Here is a 25293-nt window from a genome sequence, read left to right on the forward strand (position 1 = left end):
AGCATTGTTTTTAGGTATGTTTCAAGAAGAAGGCATTCATTCTTTTTCCTTTTTTAATGTTGGTAGTTGATCCTTCAGACTTTCATACAATACATTTGAATCATATTTTTCTCCTCTTCTCTGTCTTTAAAAAAAGGAGAGAAATCAAACAAGCACACACAATTAGAAAACATGGAGTTCAGTTTGTGCTGCTGTCTCCCCTGAGCTTGAGGCCTTCCCTGGCGCATGGATGACACACCCAGTGTCACTTCCCTGGCGCATGGATGACACACCCAGTGTCGCCCCATTGAAGAGAGCCGAGTTCCCTCCTCTCAGCAGCTGCTATTTGCAAATAGCTTCGTGGCCAGGGGTGGGACTTGTTCTGACTTTTTGCATGTTGTCTAGCTGTGGTGGGTCTCTGTTAACTGTAGCAGCTTCTCTGGCAACGGTCTAGTGATGCACTGGTCTTCAGATCTAACAGACGTCGTTGCTGTATGTGTCCATGAGGACTTGTTCATTGCTGTGTGTGTCCATGTGGCAGAGTAAAGGAAATGTTCCCCTGGGGCTGATGACCTATCTACTCTTAGGTTCTCGGCCTCACTAACAGTATCAGGTATGGATTCCATCTCATAGAGTGGGCCTTAATTAAATCTAAGCAAAGTGTAATTGGTTTCTCTCATGAAAGTTGTGCCACTCTTGTACGACTGGGCATAAACAAAGCAGTTTCAATTTTCAAACATTTTCTTCTTCTCAGTAGTTTTCATGCTTTGTGTTGGTCTTCTCCTTTCCATTTTAGGACACCATGGCAAAGAGGAATACAGTGATAGGAACACCGTTTTGGATGGCCCCTGAAGTTATTCAGGAAATTGGGTACAACTGCGTGGCAGACATCTGGTCTCTGGGAATAACCGCCATAGAAATGGCTGAAGGAAAGCCCCCATATGCTGATATCCACCCAATGCGGGTAAGGAAGCAACCAGTTGGATGACTAGTTACTGGTTATCAGTAGAAAGTGACTTGACATCTTCCTTGCTTATATTCCAAACAGGAAATGAGCTAGTGTTATATAATGATAAATGCTACTGTATTCTTCCCCTGGCATTAAATGCAGTCAATCATTAATTTGAATCTAGTCCATTTTTCATTCTAGAATGTGTGTCTTGATAGTCTCCTTGAAAGACATAGGCAAAAGAAATGTGTAGATTGACTTACATATTATATACATGATATATGCTTTTAATAGCGTAGATAACTACATTTTTAGCTTTGTGACTATAGGCTTTCTGCTGAATCATGTTCTGTGACTCCCCATTGGGTCACTAGATGTCAGATACCACTTACTACCTGTCTTCTTCAGTGTGCTTTTGCGCTTACAGCACTAACCCCCCCCACCCCACCCCCGTTTTGTTCATAGATTGTCTTTTTCATGCTTGATCTCTGCAGGTGTTTTGGTTTGTGAATCCTCAGACTCTGTCTGGTGGCTGTTTTCTCTCCAGTCTGCATCCTATGTCCAGCGTTATGACTCACAGGCCACACCTCCCACACCCTCAGTGCTGATACCCTGGGGAGTTCCCAGGCTTCACTCATTCCAAGAACATACAGTTCTGTTGAAAGGCCCTACCAGTGGCTCCACAGCCTTCCCCACCTTCACACCGTTCTTCCTTGTATCTAATTAACTCATTCTTTCGCTAAAAGACTCTGTCTGTCTGTCTGTCTGTCTGTCTGTCTGTCTCTATCTATCTTTTGGTTTTGCTTGGGACAGGGTTTCTCTGTGACTTTGGAGCCTATCCTGGAACTTGATCTGTAGATCAGGCTGGCCTTGAATTTTTAAAAAGTATGACTAGCCGGGCGTTGGTGGTGCACGACTTTAATCTCAGCACTTGGAAGGCAGAGGCAGGTGGATCTCTGTGAGTTCGAGGCCAGCCTGGTCTATAAGAGCTAGTTCCAGGACAGCCTCTGAAGCTACAGAGAAGCCCTGCCTTGAAAAACCTGAAAAAAAAAATTGTATGACTAAAGACATCCTTTTTTTGTGGGACTGAAGAGGTAAGGAGGGAAGGGTTTACAGAGATCATATTTTTAGCTTTAAAGAATACAACTTAAACTGTCTAATGCAGAGAGTTTTTTCTCTTATAAAGTAGGGGTTTTCATCATTTAAAATTCAGCAATTAATAGTCTTTTTAAAGAAAGTTTTATTATTTTAATTGTGTTGTGCCCTTGGAAGCTAGAAGAGGATGTCAGAGCCCTTGAAGCTGGAGTTGTAAGTGGTTGTGAACTGCCTGACATGGGTGCTGGGAACTGAACTCAGGCCCTCTGGAAGAGCAGTATGTTATATTAACTACTGAGCAATCTCTCCAGCCTTTAATAATAACCTCAGTCTTATAAAGTAGAACTTTAATTGTGTTTTATTATTGTTGTTTGGTTTTTAGATTTTCTTTTTTCTGCAGAGTGAGGATTTGAGGGGATGGAAAAATAGCTTGGGGCAGAGCTCTATTTGCCACCCACAGGTCCTGCATTCAGTCCTTAGTACCACACACACACACACACACACACACACACACACACACACACACACACACACACACACACACACACACTTTGTCCTCATCCTAGACCCCACACTCACACCTTCACATGATGAAAAAAGGAATATTAACGAAAATCATATGGTGTGACTTGAGGCTGATAACTCCCTTGTGACTTTCTAGACTCCTGGTTGATGATCTTGGAGTCATCACTGATGTTCATTGGTGGCTGTGAAGGAGGGGAGTTTAACAGCTATGAGGCTGAAGTTCAGGACACAGACACTCGTAGGTAGTCTCTTTCCACACTGAAACACCTGGGTATGGTTGCCCCTTGTCCCAAAGTTGCTTGAGGCTGAAGAGATGGCTCCCTTGGTCAGGTGTTTGCCTTGTAAGCAGTTCATTCTCTATCGTCTACATAAAAAGTATTGATAATGTGTCTTTACTGGCCCAGCACTGGGAGAGAAAGTCAGGTAGATTCCTAGGGTTCCATGGCTGGCTGGCCTGCCTAATTTAGTTGTTGAGCTTTCTGTTCCAATGAGACTCAAAAACAAGATGGATGGTTCCTGAGGAGCCACACTCTTCTTATTTGGTTAGTGGTAGGGACTGAAGCTGGTTCTCATTTATGTGAGGCAGCTGCTCTACCACTGAACTACAGTCTCACTCAGGAATGACACTTGAGGTTGATCCTTGGTGTCCATGCACGCACGCACATATACTTGCACCACACCTGCATAAACATGTGCAATCCTACCCCCCCCACACACAGACATACACAAGCAAAAGGTGTTTTTCTCTTTTTCTTTCTTTTTTTTTTTTTTTTTTTTTGGCTTTGTTTGGTTTAGAACAGGACTGCATGTGGGCAAGGGAAAGGGAAGGAGAGCAGGTATCAGAGCCTGCTTTCTGTACTCCACGTGGGCACGCTTTGTTTGGATATGTGAAAAATCATTTTACCAAACCAACATAGTTATTTGTATTAGAGTGTCATTTTCATTTTGCCTTTTCTCTCTCTCTTTTTTTAACTAGGCAATATTCATGATTCCTACAAACCCTCCTCCCACATTCCGTAAGCCAGAGCTGTGGTCAGACAGCTTCATGGATTTTGTGAAGCAGTGTCTGGTAAAAAGCCCTGAGCAGAGAGCCACAGCCACTCAGCTCCTACAGGTATGCGTCACCTCTCCGTGCCATTCACATGCTGTTAAGTCACTTGCTTGGACTTAGGAAGGAAGTATAAGACATTGTTGTGCAAGGGAGGTTTAAAGCTATTGAGATAGAATGGCGTAGGAAGTACTTGAAGAGCATAAAGTAACATAAGGAAGGGCATCATGAATGAGTTTAGATTTAAGAGCAGTAAGAAGCTCAGAAACATTTTTCCCACCAGGATGAGCAGAAGGTGAGTAATAGCTCAAGACTGATGTTGCATCACAACAGGCTAGATGTGCGTGTGTCCGACAAGAGTGGAAGGACATGACCTTGAATGCTTTGCAAGTGCAGAAAGCAAGGTGATATGGCATTCTTGCTAATGACCTCGCTCTTCTAAGTGTGTTGCCAAATCCGCCTAGACTAAGAGGTCTGCAGTCCCACCACAGCTTAGGCATCCTTCCATCCTTTAGAGTACTTACCAAAGGCGCGGAGACCTTTGCCCTGTTGGTGATGGGGAACAGGGGTGTGATGTCCCTGCAAGGAGGAGACGTAGGGCACTTCCAGAGTAAGTTTGGAGATATAGGCAACTCCTGCAAAGAATTTCTGTATGTAGCTTTAGCTGCTGGGGCTTCTTGATGCTCCAAGAAAGCATAAGGTGGGGCTGCTAAGTGTCTCGGGGGTAAAGGTGCCTGCCCCAGGCCTGCAAGCTGAATTCAGCCATTGGTGCTCATGTAGTGGAGACGGACTCTTTCATGAAATAAGGAAAAAAGAACCTCTAGGTGAGACCGAGAGAAATGGCACAGGTCCAAATGGTCATCTGTCTCCTTAGAGTCATGAAGTGAGTGTGGCTTACTTGCTCCAGGTGTGAGGAGAAAAATGAGATCCACTGATTTATATGCAAATATTGCCAGATTTGTATTATGTTCTATGTACTGTTTTAAAGTAAAAATTGTGTCCTTTGTTCTCCATTTTATTTAAGCATCCATTTGTCAAGAGTGCCAAAGGAGTGTCGATCTTGCGAGACTTAATTAACGAAGCCATGGATGTGAAACTGAAACGCCAGGAAGCCCAGCAGCGGGAAGTGGACCAGGATGATGATGAGAACTCAGTGAGTGGCAGGTGTTGTGTGGCTTCAGGAATAAATGCTTGTTAGGTCATGATTGCCACATGCGTGAGATAAGAAGCTAGTGTGGGGCAGCGTGGAGCCTGAGACTTCAATAGCACTTTGTCCCAAGTCTCATTCTCATTCAGTGTTGCTGCACCCTTGATGGGTCTGTGTGTGTTTGTTACTCAGTGTTTCTCTAAACACTTACATTTTACTATTTTGCCCCTATATCTTTTATCCAGTTTATCTTTTTTTTTTTTTTTTTTTTTTTTTTTTGAGAGAGGGAGGTGCAGGGAGTGGCCGGGAGTAGATATCTGTCCGTTTTGAGACTTGGTTTTCCCAAGTTCTTTTAAAATTTTCATACCATATTCTGGAGTCACTTATAACTTTGGAGATTCCAAGGGTACTTGGGTCGGTTACTTAGGTCTGTGCTAGAAGTCAAACGAGAAGGAAGAGGAAGGTCCTTTAGGCTAGGTATGCAGTTGTGACATGGGTGACTTTACAGTCATCTCTGGTTAGATATGTGCTTTTCAGCCTCTAAGGTCTGGAGAAGTGTCAAATCCGGGAATGTTTGAACCAAGATGAATAGCAGTAATTCAGAAAATTGAAGATCTTTGAACACATTAGCTCCAGTTTGAGATTTTGTTCGTTTGCAGGAGGAGGATGAATTGGACTCTGGCACAATGGTTCGAGCTGCAGGTGATGAGGTGGGCACTGTCCGTGTAGCCAGTACCCTGAGTGACGGAGCCAGCACTGTGACCGAGCACAGTGACACATTGCCGTCCCAGCTGGGAACCATGGTGATCAACACGGAGGACGAGGAAGAGGAAGGAACTATGAAAAGTGAGTCTCTGACACACTAACTGATAAGAAGATGGGGTCTCTGGCCATGCCGTCTTAGTCTTGGGTCTGTTGCTCTGTTGCCTGCTATAGCTGTGTGCCTTACAGGAAGAGATATGCTCAGTAGGAGGCTGTGTTGGAGGGCTGTGTGGAGTAGGGGATTGTGGGAAGGAATTTGCTTTTGAACTCCAGTGACTGTCCTCTTATTGAATGTTGTCACCGAAGGATTCTCCTGGAGGAGGGCATGCACATTGTTTTAATACATAATTCATCTCAATTCGCAATGGAATTTGAAATGCTGTGCATATCTTCAGTCCATTTTCATGATAGTGTGTGTTTAACCAAGACAGTCAGTCAAAGAGGATTGAGCAGGCTTAAAATTCTGTCAAGTCTCTTCTGAAGAATTCTCCCCCCTTCCCCCTCTTCCTTTGCCCCTCCCTCCTGCCCTCCATCCCTGCTGTCTTTTTCTTCTCTCTCCTTTCCTTCCTCCCTCTACTTTGCCTCCCCCCCCATTTTTTTTTGCTGGCGATCAAACCCCTGAGCCTCACACATGCTAGGCAAGTGCTCTACCACTAAGCTACACCCCATCACTGCTTCTCTTTTGCTTCTGTATGTTGCCCAGGCTTCTCTTCTTTCCCTCAAACTTCTGGGCTTAAGCTGTTGTCTGTGATCAGAGTCTAGGCCTGGTGTTTCCAGGTTTTTGTCATTGTATTCAGGAATGAAATATAAGCCCACATAGATTGCAGAGTAGCAAGGTAACTACTTAGGCAAAGCGTAGGAGAGCAGTAGCCACAGGAAGGCATAGTCATTGCCTGAGGGTTCTTTTCATGATAGCCTAGAGACAGGAGGGGCTGGTTTCTAAGGGAAGTAATTTGGGTGGTTCAGTTATTTGATTGATAGATTAGTTTCTTTTTTTTTTTTTTCTTCTGGTTTTTCGAGACAGAAAACAGCCTCTGTTTTGGAGGCTGTCCTGGAACTCGCTCTGTAAACCAGACTGGCCTTGAACTCACAGAGATCTGCCTGCCTCTGCCTCCCAAGTGCTGTGATTAAAGGCTTGTGCCACCAACACCCGCGATAGATTAGTTTCTATGATCATTGTCCGCTACTGTGCATGTCTCTTTCTGTAATGCAACTGAGTTACAGGGGGAGTCCTGCCTCCCTAAAAGTTCACTTGAGGACACACTTGAGCCTAGTTGTGCATGAATCTAAAACTAGTTCAGGCCAGATTTGCCCTTCTTGTCTTGTGCTTGGACATGAGAAGCATATGACTGCATAGTGCTTGTCTAAGTTTGACAGTTGTCAAAGGGAAGAGAAACTTGTTATATTATTCAGTTAGGGTGCGTGTGTATCCTGGTTAGGTGGGTCTAGGTTGCTAGGTGCATGTTGCAGAGAGGGGTACATGTGAATCGTGAGTGAGTGCAGGTAAAGCCCTGCCCGGGCTGCCAAGTGAAAGGAGATGGAATCCCAGATTGCCGAACTGTTTCTGCCTCAAAGTGGTTCTCTTGCCCAGCATCCCAAGTAGCTAGGGTCGTAGGCATGTGTCTCAGACCTGGATTTGCCTTTCCTCTTTCCTGGCTGGTCTTTCCTATGACTGGCCTCATTCCTGTGTTCTGCTCCTGACTTAAGAGTCCTTCACTCCACCCTTTAGTGCCTGAGCTTGTAGACCAACCCCCAGAGGAAATAATTTAGAGTGCAAAATGTTATCTGAGGTGTATAGGTTCAATCTATCCTAAACTTTGCATGGGTTTAAAGACCTGGGTCTTGTTGTTCATTTTCTTTTCTTCCCTTTAGCTCTCTACTCCCATGTTAGGGATCAAACTCTGGACTCCACATGTGCTAGTCTACTGCCTCCTCACCTCAGCCTCCACTTAGGATATTTACGTCTTTCTTGTAATCCAGGGATCAGCAAACCAGCCTCTAGTTTGCTGCCTACTTTTGGTAGTAAAACTCCGCTGGAACACAGCCATAGCCATTCCTATGTTGCTTTTGGTGCCTCTGTATGGAAAAGGCTGAATGGAGTGTCTGTGAAAGACTGTTGCCTGCAAGGCCTAAAATGCTTTCTGTCTGCTTGACTGTCGAATGTGAAGCCCTGGGTTTGATCTTGAGGGAGGGTGCACGATTAAAGGGATGGAAACAGAAGTGATCAAGCAGACTGGGCTTTAAACCTAAGCAAAGGGGTCATACTGGAATGGCTTACACACAGGATCTGGACAGTCCAACAGTGACTGGCTGCAGACCGGAGAGACTGAGAACCAGACAGCTGCTCAGTCCCCAGTGCTGGATGTCTCAGCTGTCCTGAGCCTGGGAGATCCTGGAGAGTCCCTGGTCTTTAGTCTATGTTGAAAAACCCAAGAAACGGGGGTCTAATGCCAGTGGGGGCCGGCAGTGACAGTGGCTGCAACAGCAGCAGGGATGGGTGTGCCGGTCAGAAGCAGAGACAGGTTATCGAGCAAGACTTTTTCCCTCAGACCTTTCTGTGTCTGGCCTGTCAGGTGGTGCCATCCCCTCTCAGGGAGAGACTTCTCTCAGTCAGCCCTTTTTGTAAATGCCCTCACACACTGACTCATAGATGTCTCTGAGTTGATTCCAGATGCCATCAAGTCAGTGGATGAAATGAGTTCTGATACCAGGATAAGCTGAGGGTCAGAGAATGGTAGAAGGGCTCCTTGTGGAAAGCCGGCCAGCTTGGCAGCAGGCAGCAGGTGGCGGAGGTACTCCCTCCAGCAGAGGGAGCTCTTACACAAGACTCACCAAGAGCTTGGTGAGCTGAGGGACTCAGGACAGCTTCTTGTGGCTGAGAGGGACATTTGCAGGGTAGTGTTCTCACATGTCTCCTCTCCTCTTCACTCTTTCAGGCCATGGTTTGCAGGGCAATCACTAACCTCTTGTTTTCAGAGACAAAATAGTTCCTTTGTCTGGTTGAGCTCAGATTCATTATCTCTAAGGCTGTAAAGGAATGGCAATGTTATTGGTAGATTCATAAATTGATACAACTTCTGGAATGCCTTGTATATCCGGCATTTAAAAAGTTGACATATGGGACTGGAGAGATTGCCCCACAGTTAAGAGCATTCACTGTTCTTCTGGAGGACCCGAGTTCAGTTCCCAGCACCCGCATCAGGTGGTTCATAACCACCTGTAACTCTAGCTCCATGGGATCAGTACCCTTTCTAGACTTTGCAGACACCTGTACTCACACATGACCAGACCTCCTGCTATGTGAACATAATTAAAAATCAATGATCAGTATACTTTCTAGACTTTGCAGACACCTGTACTCACAAACAGACCTCTTGCTATTATATGCACATAATTAAGAATTAGTATTAAAAGAAAGGGCCAAACCTTTGACCCAGTAAAGTCCACTACTAGGAACCAGGTCCAAGAAAATAATTAAATATTATAAATAAATTATGTTCAAGAATGTTTCAAAACATGGTATTTATAGATAGAATACTGTACATATAAAACCATTAGGTACAGTCTCAGCTCTTAGCTGAAATCTGGAGAGAGTGGATGTTAACTAATTGTACTTGTCTGAAGACATATTAGTAATTCTTTTTAGTTTGTAGAGTACATGCAAGGAAGACTCTCCTGTTATTTTTCAATGAGAATTCTAGAACTTCTCTCTCTCTTTTTTTTTTTTTTTTGGGTTTTCGAGACAGGGTTTTTCTGTGGCTTTGGAGGCTGTCCTGGAACTCACTTTGTAGACCAGGCTGGCCTCGAACTCAGAGATCCGCCTGCCTCTGCCTCCCAAGTGCTGGGATTAAAGGCGTGGTGCGCCACCAACGCCCGGCTCTAGAACTTCTCTTGATCTCAGAAGTGAAGGTCAAATTCCTGTGTGAATTGTCAGTATTTGGATTGTTGTATTTCCTCTGTGCCACCAGAGGGAGCTCTGTAATAGGCTATGAATTGAAATTGTGTTCCCATTCACGTTTGCCAATGACCCTTTCTTTTTGGTTCAAGGCTATTATTTATATACCTTTAAGAATATATATGTATATTTTATTCTCTCTTATTTTATGTGTTTGGGTGTTTTGTCATGTATATATGTATGTATGTATGTATGTATGTATGTATGTATGTATGTGTACACGTGTGCTCGTGCCTGCAGGGATCAGAAAAGGCTATTGCATCTCTTAGAACTGTATGAACTTAGAACTACCACGTAGTTGCTGAAAATTGAACCTTGGTCCTCTAGAAGAGCGACCAGTGCTGTCTCAGCCGTCTCTCCATCCTCACCTTTATTATGAGTCTGTTTTGAAGTTACCACAGCAACACTAGGGCACTGCCTCTGTTTCATTTAGTTAGGAGATTGGACACTTGGCAGAGATGAAGTCTGAGTCGGCCAGAGCACCTCAGCACAGTGTCTTTTCCTCTCAGGTTTCTGGTGGACTTGGGTTGGAATTGGTTTCGTTATTCTTTAGCATGGTGCCACACATAGCTTTTAAAATGTCACCTGTTTAAGTTTTACCAACCTGTAAAGAGAAGCTTTTTCCTTGAGAGAAGCCTTCCCGCCAGCCTGGTTCTAGAGCCGCATCAGTCCCAAATAAACACACAGGAGGCTATATTAATTATGAAGCTGTTGGCCTTGCTTGTTTCTTACTGGCTAGCTCTGACTTAAGTAATTACCCCATAATTGTTAATCTAAGTATTTCTCTTACCGGAGAATAGTTCCGGGCTTCCTACCCCATGGCGTTACATTTTGACTCTCTGTGTTTCTCCTTCCCAGAGTCCTCCTGGACTCCTAGTCCCACCTATCTTGATTCCTATTGGCCCAACAGTGCTTTATTGAAATATACATAGGACTTCCTCAACACCAACCAAATGTTGGAATAAGATTTCAAAACAAAATAACTCATGTGAAGAACTGATATGGGGTTAAGTTATACTATGTGTAAAAACAAGAGTTAAAGATATTTTATAACCGTTTCTTGTTTGGTATGTCCCGGTTTTGGTCTTAGAAGTGCAGCCGCTGGAACCTCTGACCTCTAGCATGCCAGGTGTGCACTGCTGAGCTGCATAGCACCTCATTTGAATCTGGCTTATTTTTATGTTTACTGCAGAAAGGGTAATTGGAGGAACCTTTTCTGATCTGCAGAATTTCTTTGTATTTGGATACTGACGTTTTTGGCATCTGTTTGTGCATTGTAATAATTTTATTTTTAGTATTTACAGTTGTGTGGGTACTTGAGTACAGATGCCTCTGGAAGTCAGCGCCTTGGTCCCCTGGAGCTGGAGGTACAGGTGTTTTGCTGTGAGTCACCTGATGTAAGTGCTGGAACCAAACATGAACCCTCTGTAGGAGCAGGACATGGTCTTAACTGTAAATGGAGTTCTTAATTGGTCTAACCAATGAAAACCTGGAGTCAGATATAAAGGAAAATGCTGAGAAGTCAAAGAGAAGAAGGAGCAAGCCACCGTCACCTTTACTTCCTTAGCTTCCTAGTGGAAAAGAGAACACGTTCCTGTTTCTTCCTGCTTATGTCCTCTACCCAGTCATCTCACTTCCCGTCTGTCTGTACAGACCTGTAGACCTCCATGGTTAACTAATGGCAAGCTCCATCCTCTGATCTTCATACAAGCTTTATTTGTACAAACAAGATATCACCACACTTAACTGTTGAGCTCTCTCTCCAGCCCCATCTTGTTTTTTAATAGTGATTCTCTCCCTGGCCTCGAATTCAGTAAGTAGGCCAGGCTGGCTAGCCACTGAGCCCTGGGGTTCTGTAGTCACTCCGAGGGGCATGTGCCTGTACAATGCCTGACTCTTTTATGTGAGTCCCAGGGATTCATGTCAGGTTCTTAGACTTGCTGGTAAACACGTAACTGACTGAGCTGCCTCCTAGTACATTAAAATATTTCATTAAGCTACTAAGTTTATTTTCAGATTATCAGAAGTTATCTTTTGTTTATTATGTGTGTCTGTACATCACACGTGTGGAGGTCAGAGGACAACTTGGAGCAGTGGGTTGTCTTCTTACCACGTGGGTCTGGGGCGTGGACATGAGGCTTCTTTTCACTGGTGCTCTAAATATTTTGTTTTTAATGTTGGGGTTTTGATTTTTGTTTTACTCTTATAGATGATTTGCTGATTATTTATTTTTGGTGGTTTGCTTTACTCATTATCCTACGAGATTTGAAATCTGTAAGTTTCCTTTTTAATTTTTTTTTACAGAGAAAGCCTGGTCTGTGAATTTTTCCCTTTTGATCCATATACCATTTTTTTTCTGGTCACTCAGATCTCTAGTACAGTTTGAGTTGCAGTGCCTGTTCTTGTCTTGTTGTTCACCTTAGAGAAAATTCTTCTACTGCCTTGATACCGAGCCTGATTGTGCAGCAGAATCTCAACGGCTCTCCTCAGACTGAAGTTGTTTACTTCTGGCTTTAGAGGTCCTTGTAGCGGTTATAACCGGTGCGTGTAACATGGCTCGCTGTTGGTGGTCTGATTTTCTGGCTGACTAAGCTGATTACCAGTAGCCTTTCCCTCAGCTCTGGTTGGCATCACTCCCTTGCGTACATGTTACTTGTGCCCTTGGTTTGTGCCCCCCCCCCTGCTGCCAGGCGTTGAACCCAAGGATCTTAACGCACTGCTCGGGCATTCTTCATGGAGCTGCATGCCAAGCTCTGAGAGCCATTTTGTTTGTTAGAAACAGTTTCATTTGCTGTGTAACTCCTGCCAGCCTGGAACTTGCCATGTAACTCAGACTGGCCTCAAATTCAAAATCCCCTTGCCTCTACTTCTGGAATTCTGGAATTATAGGAATGTACCACTATGCCTGTGAATTATTCGGAAGTACTTTTTTAAAAACTGTGTGTGCGAAAGTTTAAAACTGTCCATTTCAATTACAGAGAATTGAGGTTAAAAAATCATGATCTATGTGGTAACAGTTCTTTGGTACTTTTAGAGACATTTGTGGCTTGGCATGTTTGTTGTGAATTTTTTGTCAAATAGTTTTTGTGTGCTTTAGCAAGATTGTGTTGTCTTCTTTTGAAGATGTTTAGTGTTCTGTGTCCGTGTGCTGTGAAACCATGGCGTGGAAGTCAGAGGACAGCGTTTGTGGGTTCTGAGAATTCTACTCAGGTCACCCAGCTTGCACAGCAAGTACCTTTACCCAACTTAAGAATGTGTGTTTTCTAGTTGTTTGGTACAGGAATTTGTATCTAGTAAATTTAATTGGTTGATTGTCTTTAAACTGCCCATTCTCCACCAATTTTTGGTACTTGATTTTTCAGAGACAAAGTAAACAGTAGCAACAGCAAAGCATGGAAGAAGGGTGTTGGTCTGAAGGGTGTTGGTGTTGGTCTGAAGGGTGTTGGTGTTGGTCTGAAGGGTGTTGGTCTGAAGGGTGTTGGTGTTGGTCTGAAGGGTGTTGGTGTTGGTCTGAAGGGTGTTGGTCTGAAGGGTGATGGTCTGAAGGGTGACAGTCTGAAGGGTGTTGGTCTGAAGGGTGTTGGTCTGAAGGGTGTTGGTCTGAAGGGATGGTCTGAAGGGTGTTGGTGTTGGTCTGAAGGGTGTTGGTCTGAAGGGTGATGGTCTGAAGGGTGTTGGTCTGAAGGGTGTTGGTGTTGGTCTGAAGGGTGGCGGTCTGAAGGGTGTTGATCTGAAGGGTGTTGGTGTTGGTCTGAAGGGTGTTGGTCTGAAGTGTGTTGGTGGTGGTCTGAAGGGTGGCGGTCTGAAGGGTGTTGGTCTGAAGGGTGGCGGTCTGAAGGGTATTGGTCTGAAGGGTGGTGGTCTGCTTTGCACAGCCCTGTAGCTGGGCACTTTGTGCTTCTGCCCTGAATAAGGAGTGACAGGTTTAAGTGTAGCAGTTCTGAAAGGTAATGGGTACCTATCTGCTGAAGATTTGACACCGGTGCTTCTCCCTCTCAGTGATCAGTGACACTGCTGCCTCACTACATGTCCAGCAAATGTACAAAAAAATGCCCTCTCTGCCTTTCCAGGCTTATTTGCTGGGGAGAGTATTTGCTAAGTCCTCGTCCCTGGCTCAGTCCTTTCCAGTTAGACCCCGGTGAACTGAGGGGATGGGGTGATTTTTATTTAATTCTTCACTAGGTTCCCAGCATTCTAACTTGCTCCCTGGAGCGATAGCTACACTAATCTCTTTGAAATAGAATCTTAAAGGGTAGCAGCATGGTTAGGTTCAGGAAGCTGTGTGACTGAGGGCATCTGTTGCTTCTGTGTTTCCTTTAAAACCAAAGGCCAGGCTCTTGTTGAAAAGATTCAGTTTCAGCGCTGTTAGATACACAGATCAGAGCTGTATAAGAGAGAAATGCTTGACTCACGGCCCTTTTTTTTTCCACCTGCAGTTGTCCGAAGGGGGTTGTTAAGACACTGTCCTTGTGTTGTCTTTGTCCGTCTGTCTTGGACTATATAGCATTGGCAAGTATGGTAATCAGAGTGTGAGCTCTGCTCATGTTTTTAGCACTCCTTTTTACAACAGTAGCTTGATGGTCTCTTTTCTGATCGCTTTGAAACTTATCAGAGAGAACTCAGGGCTTCCATGTACCTGCCACTCTGAATTGGCACCATAGGAAGGTTCTGGATAGCGTTAGTGCTGTTATGCACACCAGAGTGAAAAGCTACAGCATGTAGTTTTGTTGCGGTTGTGTTTCTGAAGGAGGGCAAGAGAAGAAAGAAAATAGTGTAATGATTTTTGGAATCAGTCTTTGACTTGTATTTCTGGAAGGCCATTCCCCTTTTGACCCTCAATTTTCTAAACCTTTGGAAAAATAGGACACAAGAAGTTTTATTTTGTAGTTTTGCCAAACTAATATAAGGTGCTACATATAAAAACACTTAGTGTCTAAATGCTCAAAGATGTAAGTGTTATAATAAGCATTGATTTATTTATTCAGCAAGCGAGAGAGTGTGTGTGTTAAGTTCCCTGGCAATAAGATGATGGCTATTTTAAGAACCAATTAAATAGTTCAATACACAAGATGGCAGATTTAAAGAAGGGCAGGCTTTAGGTCCCCTGAGCCTTCTTTTATGAGGCTTCTGACCCTTATCTTAGCACTGGCATTTATTACTGGGGCCTTCATTCCCATCCCTGAAAGGCAATCTCCCGGGGAACTGCATTTTATGAGAAGTTCTCTCCTGGGTGAGCTTTACAATAGAAAAGCAGACATCTTGGTACTTAAACTTTTCTCACAGTTTCACAAATAACTCAAGGTCAATCTTTCAGAATGGAGACTAACTCCTAATTGTTTGTACAGTTTCTTTTATTGTGTCCACATGTCAGGCTCGCTTTTATCTTTGGAAACCATTAACATTCTTCATTTCTTTGAGATGAGCCAGAAAACACAGACTCTGGGTGCCTGAATATTCATTCCAAGAGCCCCGCCAGACCACATACTAGGATGTGAAAGTACCAGATCTGCATGTGACCTGGGTGATGGGCTCAAGGCCTATATTTTTTGGAATATGTTACTCCGGTGTGGTTATGTTAGTCAAAGGAGAGCCAAGAATAGACATGAGGCGTTACATTTCCCAAAGAGGGCAGTGGTGCAATAGCAGAAGAAAGGAGAGTGAGTCCAGAAGCTAGGCTTCGGCTGATGGCCTAAGAGGCATAGGTAGATCAGCTTGATCCAACAGTACTCCACCTCAGTGCCTTAAGTTCTTCTGCCTGCTGGCTCTTGCCTAGAAAGAAATGCAGACACACTCTCTAATACTGAATTTAAATGGATCTATAAGCAAAACTAGTTGATTTTCTGTATCGTCTACTCTAAGACATGTCAATTTCAATATTTGTTTAAAATATGACTATCCAGTGTGATCCAGGAGATATTTCCTAGATATTTATTATGTGTCACAGCTGTGTAATGTCCAGAGACCAAATGGAACATTTTCTGCTGACAAGGAACTTATAGGTTAAAAGTGTAAGATGGTGTCTCATTACACTGCCTAGAGCTGGGCATGTTATACGTGCTGCTACTGTTCTTTCCGGCCCTTTGCGTGAGTGGCATTTGATAGTGACTGACTAGCTGAGGAGAGGGGCCCTCTGCATATGAAGATAACAAAACACGTGATGAAAGGCTGGGTGAGCTACAGAAAAGGGTTAAAGAGTTTGTGAGAAGGATGCCAAAGACTTGGATTCTGACTGCTAGGGAAGACTACGCCAGGCAGTGTAAAGTCAGAAAGGTGGGCAGTGTGTATGGGATATTGAGGTTGGCTGTGGCAGATGTGGGCATTGGTCAGCTTTTAGAAGAACTTTGAGTACCCAGTTGTGAAGTTTGAACTCGACACTCTTGTTAAGGGGGTGTATGAAGACACTCTGGCCAGGAAAGGGAAGACCCCATCTCAGGAGATTCTTGCAGTACCAAGGTGTGGTTCATCCTCACTGGCGTATGTTGGGTCTTTTCTGGTGGCTGCCTCTAGTGCTCTCGCTGGGAGGCCTGGGAATTTGGAGCTAGATCTCTCTTGTAATCCAGACGCAGTTCACTAGCATCAAGATGGTTTGTGAGGCACTGTCTAGAAAGCAAGTCAGTTTATACATAGGCAGTTGCTCAAGCTGCTTACCAGGAAGTATGTTTTTCTGGGTTCCAGGGCATCTTACAACCTGTGGTTCGTAGTGGTTTCAAAAACATTCACAAGTTTATGGTTATATAGACTAGGATAATGACTTTATGTAATTGAGCGACTTGATACATCTGAAACCCATAGATGCTCCTTAACTAAACCAAACCAGAAACCACACATATAAAAATGTTAGATTTAAAAAAACAAGTCAAACCCCTTCTGATGCATTTACATTATAGCACATTATTTTAAAACAGAGGGAAACATTGAGGCATTGCTGGGGTTTTAGTCTTGCAAATATTTATGCATGGAGCCCAGAAGAAAATGTAGGCTTGTGCCCAGTTCCTTACTTTGAACAGAATTAATTACTAGTTAGATAAAAACAAGTTATTGTGGGGATTAAAGGAAGGCTGAATTGACCATTGTGAGTTAGTTTGACAGTGAAGTTTTGGGATGGAAGGGTCACCGAGTTTGAGATCTGATAGACGGTCATCCCAAAGGAGATGTAAGCTCCAATGTTTGGTCAAGGTCCTTTCTGGCATGCCTGTTCCGGCATTATTTTATAGTTCTCAGAAACCCAGAATAAGAGCACATCGTAGAGGAAGGTCTTGTCACTTTACTTCAAGATTGAGTTATTGGCATAATTTATGAACCATTTTATGGTTCACAAGTTTATGGCGTTTACTCATTTGGAGTATACAGTGGCTTTTAGTATGTTTGCAGAGTTGTACAACCACCACCAGTATTTAATTTTAAAAGTTTTATTATTTTAAACTGGGATACAATTTGTAAAGTTTTAAATATATGGTTTCATAATTTTTTTAATATGCTGGCAAGTATAATGTAATACTATTAAATTCCAGGCATTCTGATGACTTTCAGCCCTTTGTCAGTTACTTCCTGTTCTTCCCCTCCCACTGATGGCTATCTACTTTTTGTTTCTAAGGAGTTTCCTGTTCTGGATATTTAATGTAAATGGATTCAGACACTGTTTCTCTTTGGGTCTGATATTTTTTGTTTTGTATAATTCTTTTAAGGTTTATCCACATTTCAGTGTGTATCAATGTTATATAATATATAATAATATGATACATAATATATAATATTTTTTGTGTTTGTGAGCGTGCATGAGCGTGTACGTGTCTGTGTGTGTGCGTGTGCATGTGTGTAGGTAGGCCAGAGGTTAACACTAGGATTTTGCCTCGCTTCCTCTCCACTTTCTTTATTGAGTTCATGGGTTTGCCTAGCCTGGCTGGTTAGTGAGCTCCGGGGATATGCCTGTTCTCCCCTGTGTTGGGATACAGATCAGTGCTGTACCCATCTTTTTTAATGTGCCTGCTGAGGATCTGAACTCATGTCTTCATGCTTTTGTGGTAAGTACTTTAGTAACTGAGCCATCTCCCCAACCTCAGTCTTTCAAGTTTTTATTGCTAAGTTTCCAGTGCTCATCAGTTGGTGGACATTTGGATCATGTCTTTTCCTTTTATGTAACATTTTTCAAAGGAAAATAGAGACAAGGCACAGTGCTCACCATTTCCCTCCTTTGCCTGTGGGATTAGACAGGTTGTCCATTCAGTTGATAAGTGGGGCTTACAGAGAAGGAGCCCACCATAGTGTAGGAGTGCATTTATTTCCTGCATCAGAATAAAGAATGATGTGGCTGTTTTCATGGTTTGTCCAGTCCATTCTCCCTCTGGCTTCAGGTTTCCTGTATTATCACTTAGCTGAATGTGTTCATTTCCTGTGATACATCTGAAAAACTACTCTAGTTCAAGTTGAAACAAAAGTCTGCTCACCAGCTGAAGGTCTGGGAGCGAGAGAGGATGGACAGCCTGGCCTTTAGAGGGCTGGGAGTGACCCTCTTTGCTTCTCCGTATGTGATCATGTAGCTCAAGGCTGCTGAAAGAAGGACTCAAAGATGAGGTTCCTGAGAAAATTCCGTTTTGTAAGACAGGAGTCACAGTCCTTCAAAAGATTCTGCAAGGATTTAGTGAGAACCCGTCGTGCTAAATGTGTGGCATGAGGCAGGTGTCTAGTATGCACACGTCTTCCTCGTTTGTACCTTCTGTGGTGGTCAGGAAGTAGGGATGGAAGTCACAGGAACACCTCAAACCCAGGTGTTTAGCAACAGTGTTGGTTGAGTTTGCTCTTGGGTTTCTAAGGGAAATGCTTTCTGTGGACTAAGGTGGTTGCAAGTGAGCAGGTTAGGGAAGGAGAGGAAAGATGGTTAAATCATTTAGTTTTTGCTGCATTACAAAGCAGCCCAACATTTAGTGGATTGAAATAGCAGCTGTTTTATTTAAAGCGTGATTCTATAGGTTAGGAAATATTCACAATTGGGTATTTCTTTTGGTCTGGTGTGTTTGGCTGAGATCTGTGGTCAGCTGGTACAACAGCAGCTCTGCTGGCTTGTGTGATGACCTCAACTAAGACAGCTGCTGACTAGAGCCCTCCATGTGGTGTTTCCTACTGGGAAGCTCACTGAAATGTATTAACATTGAAGTGGAATACATAAGATTTGAAAGTCTCTGCTGGCGATGTATAGTCAGGTCAAGAAGTTTAAATCATTGTACCTTCTGGTATAGGGACTATCTCAATTAAAAGAAATCTTGGAAACATGTGCACAATATAAAGCCCCAGGCTAGGAATTAATCTGTTGTGCTATTTCCAAAGTTACCTTTGGGGATAGGGACATATCTCAGTTGGGAGACTGCTTGCCTAGCACGCACAAGGCTGGGTTTGATTCCTAGGAACACCACACCCCAGAGGATCCCCCAAAAGATCTCTGAAATCATCTGACCTCTTTGATAACTTGGCGTGTGTAATCTTTAGTTGATTGTTTAGCTATAATTAAATTCCTAAGAAAAGCATGACTTTCATTCACAGCATATTTATGTCTGAATATATGGTTAGAAAAAAAAGTTATCTAATTCTAAAACATAGTTTGAGGGTGCCTCTGAATTCTAATTTATGTCAGGGACAATGAAGTCCCTGACATTAGCACAAGGTGAAAGCAAAGACATTGATAGAATTTCTTATTTATAATTTCTAGTTGTTGAAAGAGACAAAGAATAGTTGTTTTAGCTCTGAAAATATTAGGAATCTGTAAGAGGGTTGTGAAGGGCTATTGTCAAGTAAATTGAAATATGAGGAAAGCAAATGTCACTTTTTCATCTAAATAGTGATAGAAATAGACACGTTATAGTCTCCTAGTATTCTTTTGATTTTTTTTTTTTATGGACTGATTTAGAATTAAGCCACAAAAATGTTTTGAGTCTTATCTCTGACTTAAATTTTGTGTATTTATTTTACATTACATTTAATTAATTAATTAATTTTGAGACAGTGTCACTGTAGCACAGTTTGGCCTGTAATTCTCTGTGTAGCCCATGTCATAATGTGTTCCTTTTGGTGTTTGTAGTGTCCTCCATTGGTGGTGGTGGTTCTCCCCTACGTACCTCTCAAATGCCCATTAGCTTTTAAAAATTGATTCTTTAATTGGTTACAGTAGTCTTAGTTTATTGCATTAATAATTTATTAGCCCTCAAGATATGCATGGTCTGAGGCTTAATAGAAATACATAGGACCTAAAAATAGCCCAGTTTAGTAAGTGTTTGAGCATCTATGAAGAGCCACACCTCCTATTAACATTTATAAAGTTTCTAGAGACTGCTACAGACACTTCAACTAGATGGAATTTTCCCAGTTATTAGGATCCCAGACTCTGTTTTTCTCAAAAAGGAGTGGGAGTGGGGGGTGCCAGTTGGGCGACATCAAACCATTGCAATTGGTTGCTTCTAAGAGGATTTCACAGCAATGCATACAGACACACAGACACAGACACAGACACAGACACACACACACACACACACACACACACACACACACACACACACACACACACACACACACACACACACACACTAGATTCGATTCCATTTTTTTGTTGGCCCAAAAAATGCTACTTCTGAGCATGAGGCCTGCCCTGGAGTGTGGTTGGTAGAACCAGTGTCACTCCACTGAAGAAAACGGATCTTTCCTTTTTCTAACAACTATCAGTGGCAAATAGCTTCTTGGCTGGGAGTGGAACACTTGCCCTTCTCCATGCTGGTGTCTTGTCTGGTTTGAGACTGTGAGGTCTTGTGTGTGCTGTCCTCTGATCATGTGTGCACCAGCTCTCTTCTGTTTGGAAGATACCTCATCTCTGAGTCTCTATCACCTCTGGGTCTTAACAGTCTTGCTGTCTTTTTTCCTGCATGAATCCCTGAGCCTTGAGGTGAGAGCTCAGAAAAAGGCATCCATTCTGGCCAAGGGCTCCAAAGTCTCATTCTACACATTGTCCAGTCTGTGTCAGTCACCATCTACTACAAGAGGAAACTTCTCTGATGAGGGCTGTGAGCTGCACTGGTCTCTGGGTGTAGCTTAATAGTTGCTTGTCTAATAAGATGGAGACTCACTTCATGATTCTTCTTCCTTAGTCCTGGAATTTGCTGTTGCCCTCAAGAAATCCTTGTTTCCAGGAGAGGAGGGATTTTTACAAACTCCTATCTGTACTGGGCATGCTCAGTGGTGTTGGGGTGCTATGGCTTGGTGTCCTTGAGTCAAAAAGACTTGCCAAGATCCTTTTGAAAAACTTATTTTAAAAGGTCTAGTTGAGGGTCATCACTACAAGCTATTGGTGTTTGCTTCTGGTTACTGGTTTTACACTTATTCATGCCAGTCCTGGTGACAGTAGTTAACATGGTACAGTTGGTCCAGCTATGTGGGAGTGGCTGATCCCCACTTCCCGTGGGTGCATTCATAGTTTAAAGTTTTGCCGGTTGAAGTGTTATGAAGTGGTTCCTCAAGTGGCTTTAGTTTAAGTTTCTTTGGTAAGTGAACCAAAGTATTTCTTCATACCTTTATGAGGAGCAGTTGGGTAGCTTTGTGTGTGCTACCAATCTTAAATCCACTATCTACTCCTATTTCAGGGTCTCCTTTGATTTAAAAAATTGTTTACATATTGGTTTCTTATCTCCCAAATCCACAAAGTATCCTCACAATTTCTTCTTCTTCTTCTTCTTCTTCTTCTTCTTCTTCTTCTTCTTCTTCTTCTTCTTCTTCTTCTTCTTCTTCTTCTTCTTCTTCTTCTTCTTCTTCTTCTTCTTCTTCTTCTCTCTTCTCTCTCTCTCTCTCTCTCTCTCTCTCTCTCTCTCTCTCTCTCTCTCTCTCTCTCTCTCTCTCTCTCTCTCTCTCTCTCTCTCTCTCTCTCTCTCTCTCTCTCTCTCTCTCTCTCTCTCTCTCTCTCTCTCTCTCTCTCTCTCTCTCTCTCTCTCTCTCTCTCTCTCTCTCTCTCTCTCTCTCTCTCTCTCTCTCTCTCTCTCTCTCTCTCTCTCTCTCTCTCTCTCTCTCTCTCCCTCCCTCTCCCTCTCCCCCTCCCCAGACAGGGTTTCTCTGTGTTGCCATGATTGTCCTGGAACTTGCTCTGTAGGTCAAACTGGCCTCAGAACTCAGAGATCTGCCCAAGTGCTAAGATTAAAGGTGTGCACCACCACCACCACCACCACCACCTGACTTCAATTTTCTTTAAAAAAATAAGTTCTTTAAAACGTTTTATGTTATTTGTTGTAAACATTTTCTTCCCATAATTTGTCTTTTAGTTTGGCTTATAATGTTGTGTTTTATATCATTTAATAATTTTAAACTTTGTGCTGTTTCCTTCCCACACATGAAGTATCCTACTTTATATAAATATTGTTTTACCACAGTTGGAAAACCTTTGTCACAGTTAGGCTTTAAATGCATTCTTACATTTTCCTCTGAGTTTATAGTTTCTGTTTTTGTAGTTATTGTTAATCCATTTGGAAGTTTGAGATACATATCCAATGTAATCTTTCCCCAAACAGCTATGTAATAGTTTGGACTTTCTGAGTTTTCTAGTCTGTTCAGCTGCCCAGTGAGTGATCTTAGGGTATTTTGTATGGTTACCATGTTCTGACTATGTCAGCCCAGCAGTCTCCAGGCTGGTTGGCATTAGGTTTTCTGATACTCCTTGTTCATATGTAGCATTAGGTCAAGGGTCAGTGTGAAACTGTCTTAGAGCCAGTCCTTCCCTTTGTGTTCCCAGAGGAAGGGACTGGGCACAGAACATGGCTTCCTGTCTCCTCAGCCAGTTCAGGGTTACATTTTCACAAGATTTGTTTTATTACAGTTCTTGTAGTTTTTTGGTATGTAATAATAATGAATCTTGATAACTAACAAAGCAAATATAAGAAACACCTAGTGTTTACACAGAACACATAAAATAGTACAACATGTTCTTCTTAGGTGATTGGCAGGTCTTAGCAAACTCTAAATCGACTCCCCCATAAGAAGGAAGTAGCAACATAGTAAGCAGTGGGTAGTATCATCGTAGGGGACAATCTTGAGATTGGCTGAAATGGTGGATGATGAGAAAGAAGACAAATGTCTGACAGGTTTATTTACTATTTTATGAGAAAGAAGACAAATATCTGACAGGTTTATTTACTATTTTGTGGTTATTTTTCCTCATGGTGTATGATTTTACAGAGGGGTAGTTCATGCTATACATATGATATGGTATCCCACACAAATCATTCATGAAAAATATATTAAGTTATTTGTGGGCCAGGCATGGTGGTACGTGCCTTTAATCCCAGCTCTTGAAAGGCAGAGTCCAGAGAATCTGTGAGTTTGAGGCCAGCCTGGTCTACATAGTGAATTCCAGGCCAGTCAGGGCTACAAAGTGAGACCCTGTCTCAAATGAACAAGCAAATAAGTAAATGAGTAAATAAATAGAAAAATGGTTGCAAAGTGAGACCCTGCTTCAAACAAACAAACAAATAGAAACCCTTAGCCTGGTATGTACAAGGCTTCGGTTTTGGTCTTCAGCACCAGAAGAATCTTATGCAGTGATTCACAAATGGAAGGACTGTTCTTAACTTGTATTTTATTTTCAAGCATATTTGTCTCCTTCTTTCAACTGGAACGTGAACTTATTAAGGAGCAGTTGCCTCCCGTGTCATCCTCTATCTGCTACATTGCTTATAGAGAATAGTGAATATGATGGACACAAGTATTTTTGTTTGCTTCTCAGATATTTTTAGCTTAAGTGCATCAATAATTATTTGCTATAGGAAGCCAATAATACTAAAAAGAACAACAATAATGTAGTTATTATTGAGGCTTTCTCAGAATCATTGAAGTATTCATATCTTTCTGTTTAGAAATAAGGACTCTGGGAAAACATTTACATATGTTACAGGGAACCTCAAAATCTGGATTTCTGTAAGAAGTACTTTGAGTGGCAATTTGTGTGTTTTTCTTAAGTAAGCTTCACTAGAGACTTTTGTAAGGAGATCTTTGTCCCACAGGAAGAATTGAGCTGGAGACTGTAGCCCATGTGAGCATCCTGACCACAACTGGATATTTCCGTTCCTTTTCACCTTTTGTTTTTCTTGTTTTTCAGGAAGAGATGAGACCATGCAACCTGCAAAGCCATCTTTCCTTGAATACTTTGAACAAAAAGAAAAGGAAAACCAGATCAACAGCTTTGGCAAGAGTGTATCTGGCTCTCTGAAAAATTCTTCAGATTGGAAAATACCACAGGATGGAGACTATGAGTTTGTGAGTAGTGGGGAAGGGATTCGCAGTGCCACACATCCAGTCCAGTCATCTTCCTGACTGTACCTGAGCACTTGCCCATTTCCTTACAGAGTGAGCCTCCCGCCACTGCTTTTCTGATAGTCTGTGTGGTCACTTACCAAGTCATGGTGTTTGAGCGCCATCATGTTCTTGACACTATCTTAGAGGCCTGTAGAAGTAAACAGATAGGTGAAAGCCATCCCTCATGGAGATTCATTCTAGAAGAAGGACTATAAGTGAAGCATTTGGTGTGTCAGGTGTGTGTGTGTGTGTGTGTGTGTGTGTGTGTGTGTGTGTGTGTGTGTGTGTTTTAAAAATAGCACATTGAAGGAAAAATAGAGTCTAGGTAAGAGAATGAGGATGTGAACTATGTAAATATCCAGAGAAACAGCTTTTCAGGCAGTGAGAATGGCCGATGCAAGGACCCTGAAGTATCTGCAGAACGATGAATTGGTGCGCACATGAGTGACATCAGAAAATACGCAGTGGGAATGAGAGGAGGGTAGAGAGCCAGATGGCACTTCATAATGAGTAGGACTTTAGCTTTTCCTCTTGAGTGACAGGGAGAAACCCTTGGCTAGAAGTGTCTTAATCCACTTTATAATTTGAAGCTGGTATTCTGGTCCCTCTGTTACACAGAGCAGGAGGAACATGGGTGCAGTGTTTTTGAATCTACTGTACAAAGGGAGGCCACAATAGGGGAGCACCTGCTGCCATTCTTCATGCCGGTCTTTGCCGTCTGTCTTTTCTTGTGAACTAATGTTGGATGATTCTTACAGCATTCTGCCTGCTATTGTGAGGCCGAGTAGACTCACAAGCTTTGAAGTGGGCCACTTGCTCCTTCATGTTGCCTGTGGCGTTGTTTTCAGTATAGTTGTAAAGACTGGTTTTCTTAGTGGTTCTTTAAGGAAGCCTGTAAGCAACACCACTGTTACCTTACAGTGAGAAAGGGCCTTGGGTCTGTATTCCTGTCTGGGTTTTCATGTTGTAGATGCCATAGAAATAGACATTGCAGTCACTCGAATGCTGTCACCGTTCTTAGGTCAGTAGTTCTAGTGTCTGAAGAGTTTCATTATCTTTGCCCTGGTTTTCTCAAACCTACTCATTAGCAAAAAGAGTTTGGTTCTACTGGCCCTCAGAGAGTGCTTACTGGAAGAAGCTGATGGCTACGGGGAGTTGGACCCCATAAGGGAACAAGTTAACATCTGTCTAGTCTGTACTTCAGCCGAGACTGTCTTCTAATCCAAAGGCTGTAGCCACACACAGCTCCTAGACTCTTATCAGTATTAAAAAACTGAAACTTGCTGGGCAGTGGTGGCGCACACCTTTAATCTCAGTACTCAGAGGCAGAGGCAGGTGGATCTGTGAGTTTGAGGTCAGCCTGGTCTACAGAGTGAGTTCCAGGACCGCCAAGGCCACACAGAGAAACCCTGTTTCAAAAAACAAAACAAAACAAAAACAAACTAAAACTCAGTTGCCCGCATTTAAAATTTGATTTTACATAAAATGCTGTATTTCCATGTTGGCTGGGAAACTTGGAA

The 25293-nt window shown here is 42.8% G+C and overlaps 1 protein-coding gene across 2 annotated transcripts in view; it reads left to right on the forward strand.

The window, feature by feature from the left end:
• Stk4 (serine/threonine kinase 4) overlaps positions 1-25293 on the forward strand; it is an 88206-nt gene that overhangs the window by 25761 nt on the left and 37152 nt on the right. For both annotated transcript variants that reach the window (XM_040732699.1, XM_040732700.1), the window contains 5 exons: positions 776-943; positions 3525-3662; positions 4621-4749; positions 5403-5589; positions 23577-23734. In XM_040732699.1, the coding sequence (XP_040588633.1) occupies positions 776-943; positions 3525-3662; positions 4621-4749; positions 5403-5589; positions 23577-23734 (780 nt within the window). The remainder of the gene's footprint in view (positions 1-775; positions 944-3524; positions 3663-4620; positions 4750-5402; positions 5590-23576; positions 23735-25293) is intronic.

The sequence above is a fragment of the Mesocricetus auratus genome, unplaced genomic scaffold, assembly GCF_017639785.1.
Source record: "Mesocricetus auratus isolate SY011 unplaced genomic scaffold, BCM_Maur_2.0 Super-Scaffold_100028, whole genome shotgun sequence".
In the NCBI taxonomy this organism is placed as follows: domain Eukaryota; kingdom Metazoa; phylum Chordata; class Mammalia; order Rodentia; family Cricetidae; genus Mesocricetus; species Mesocricetus auratus.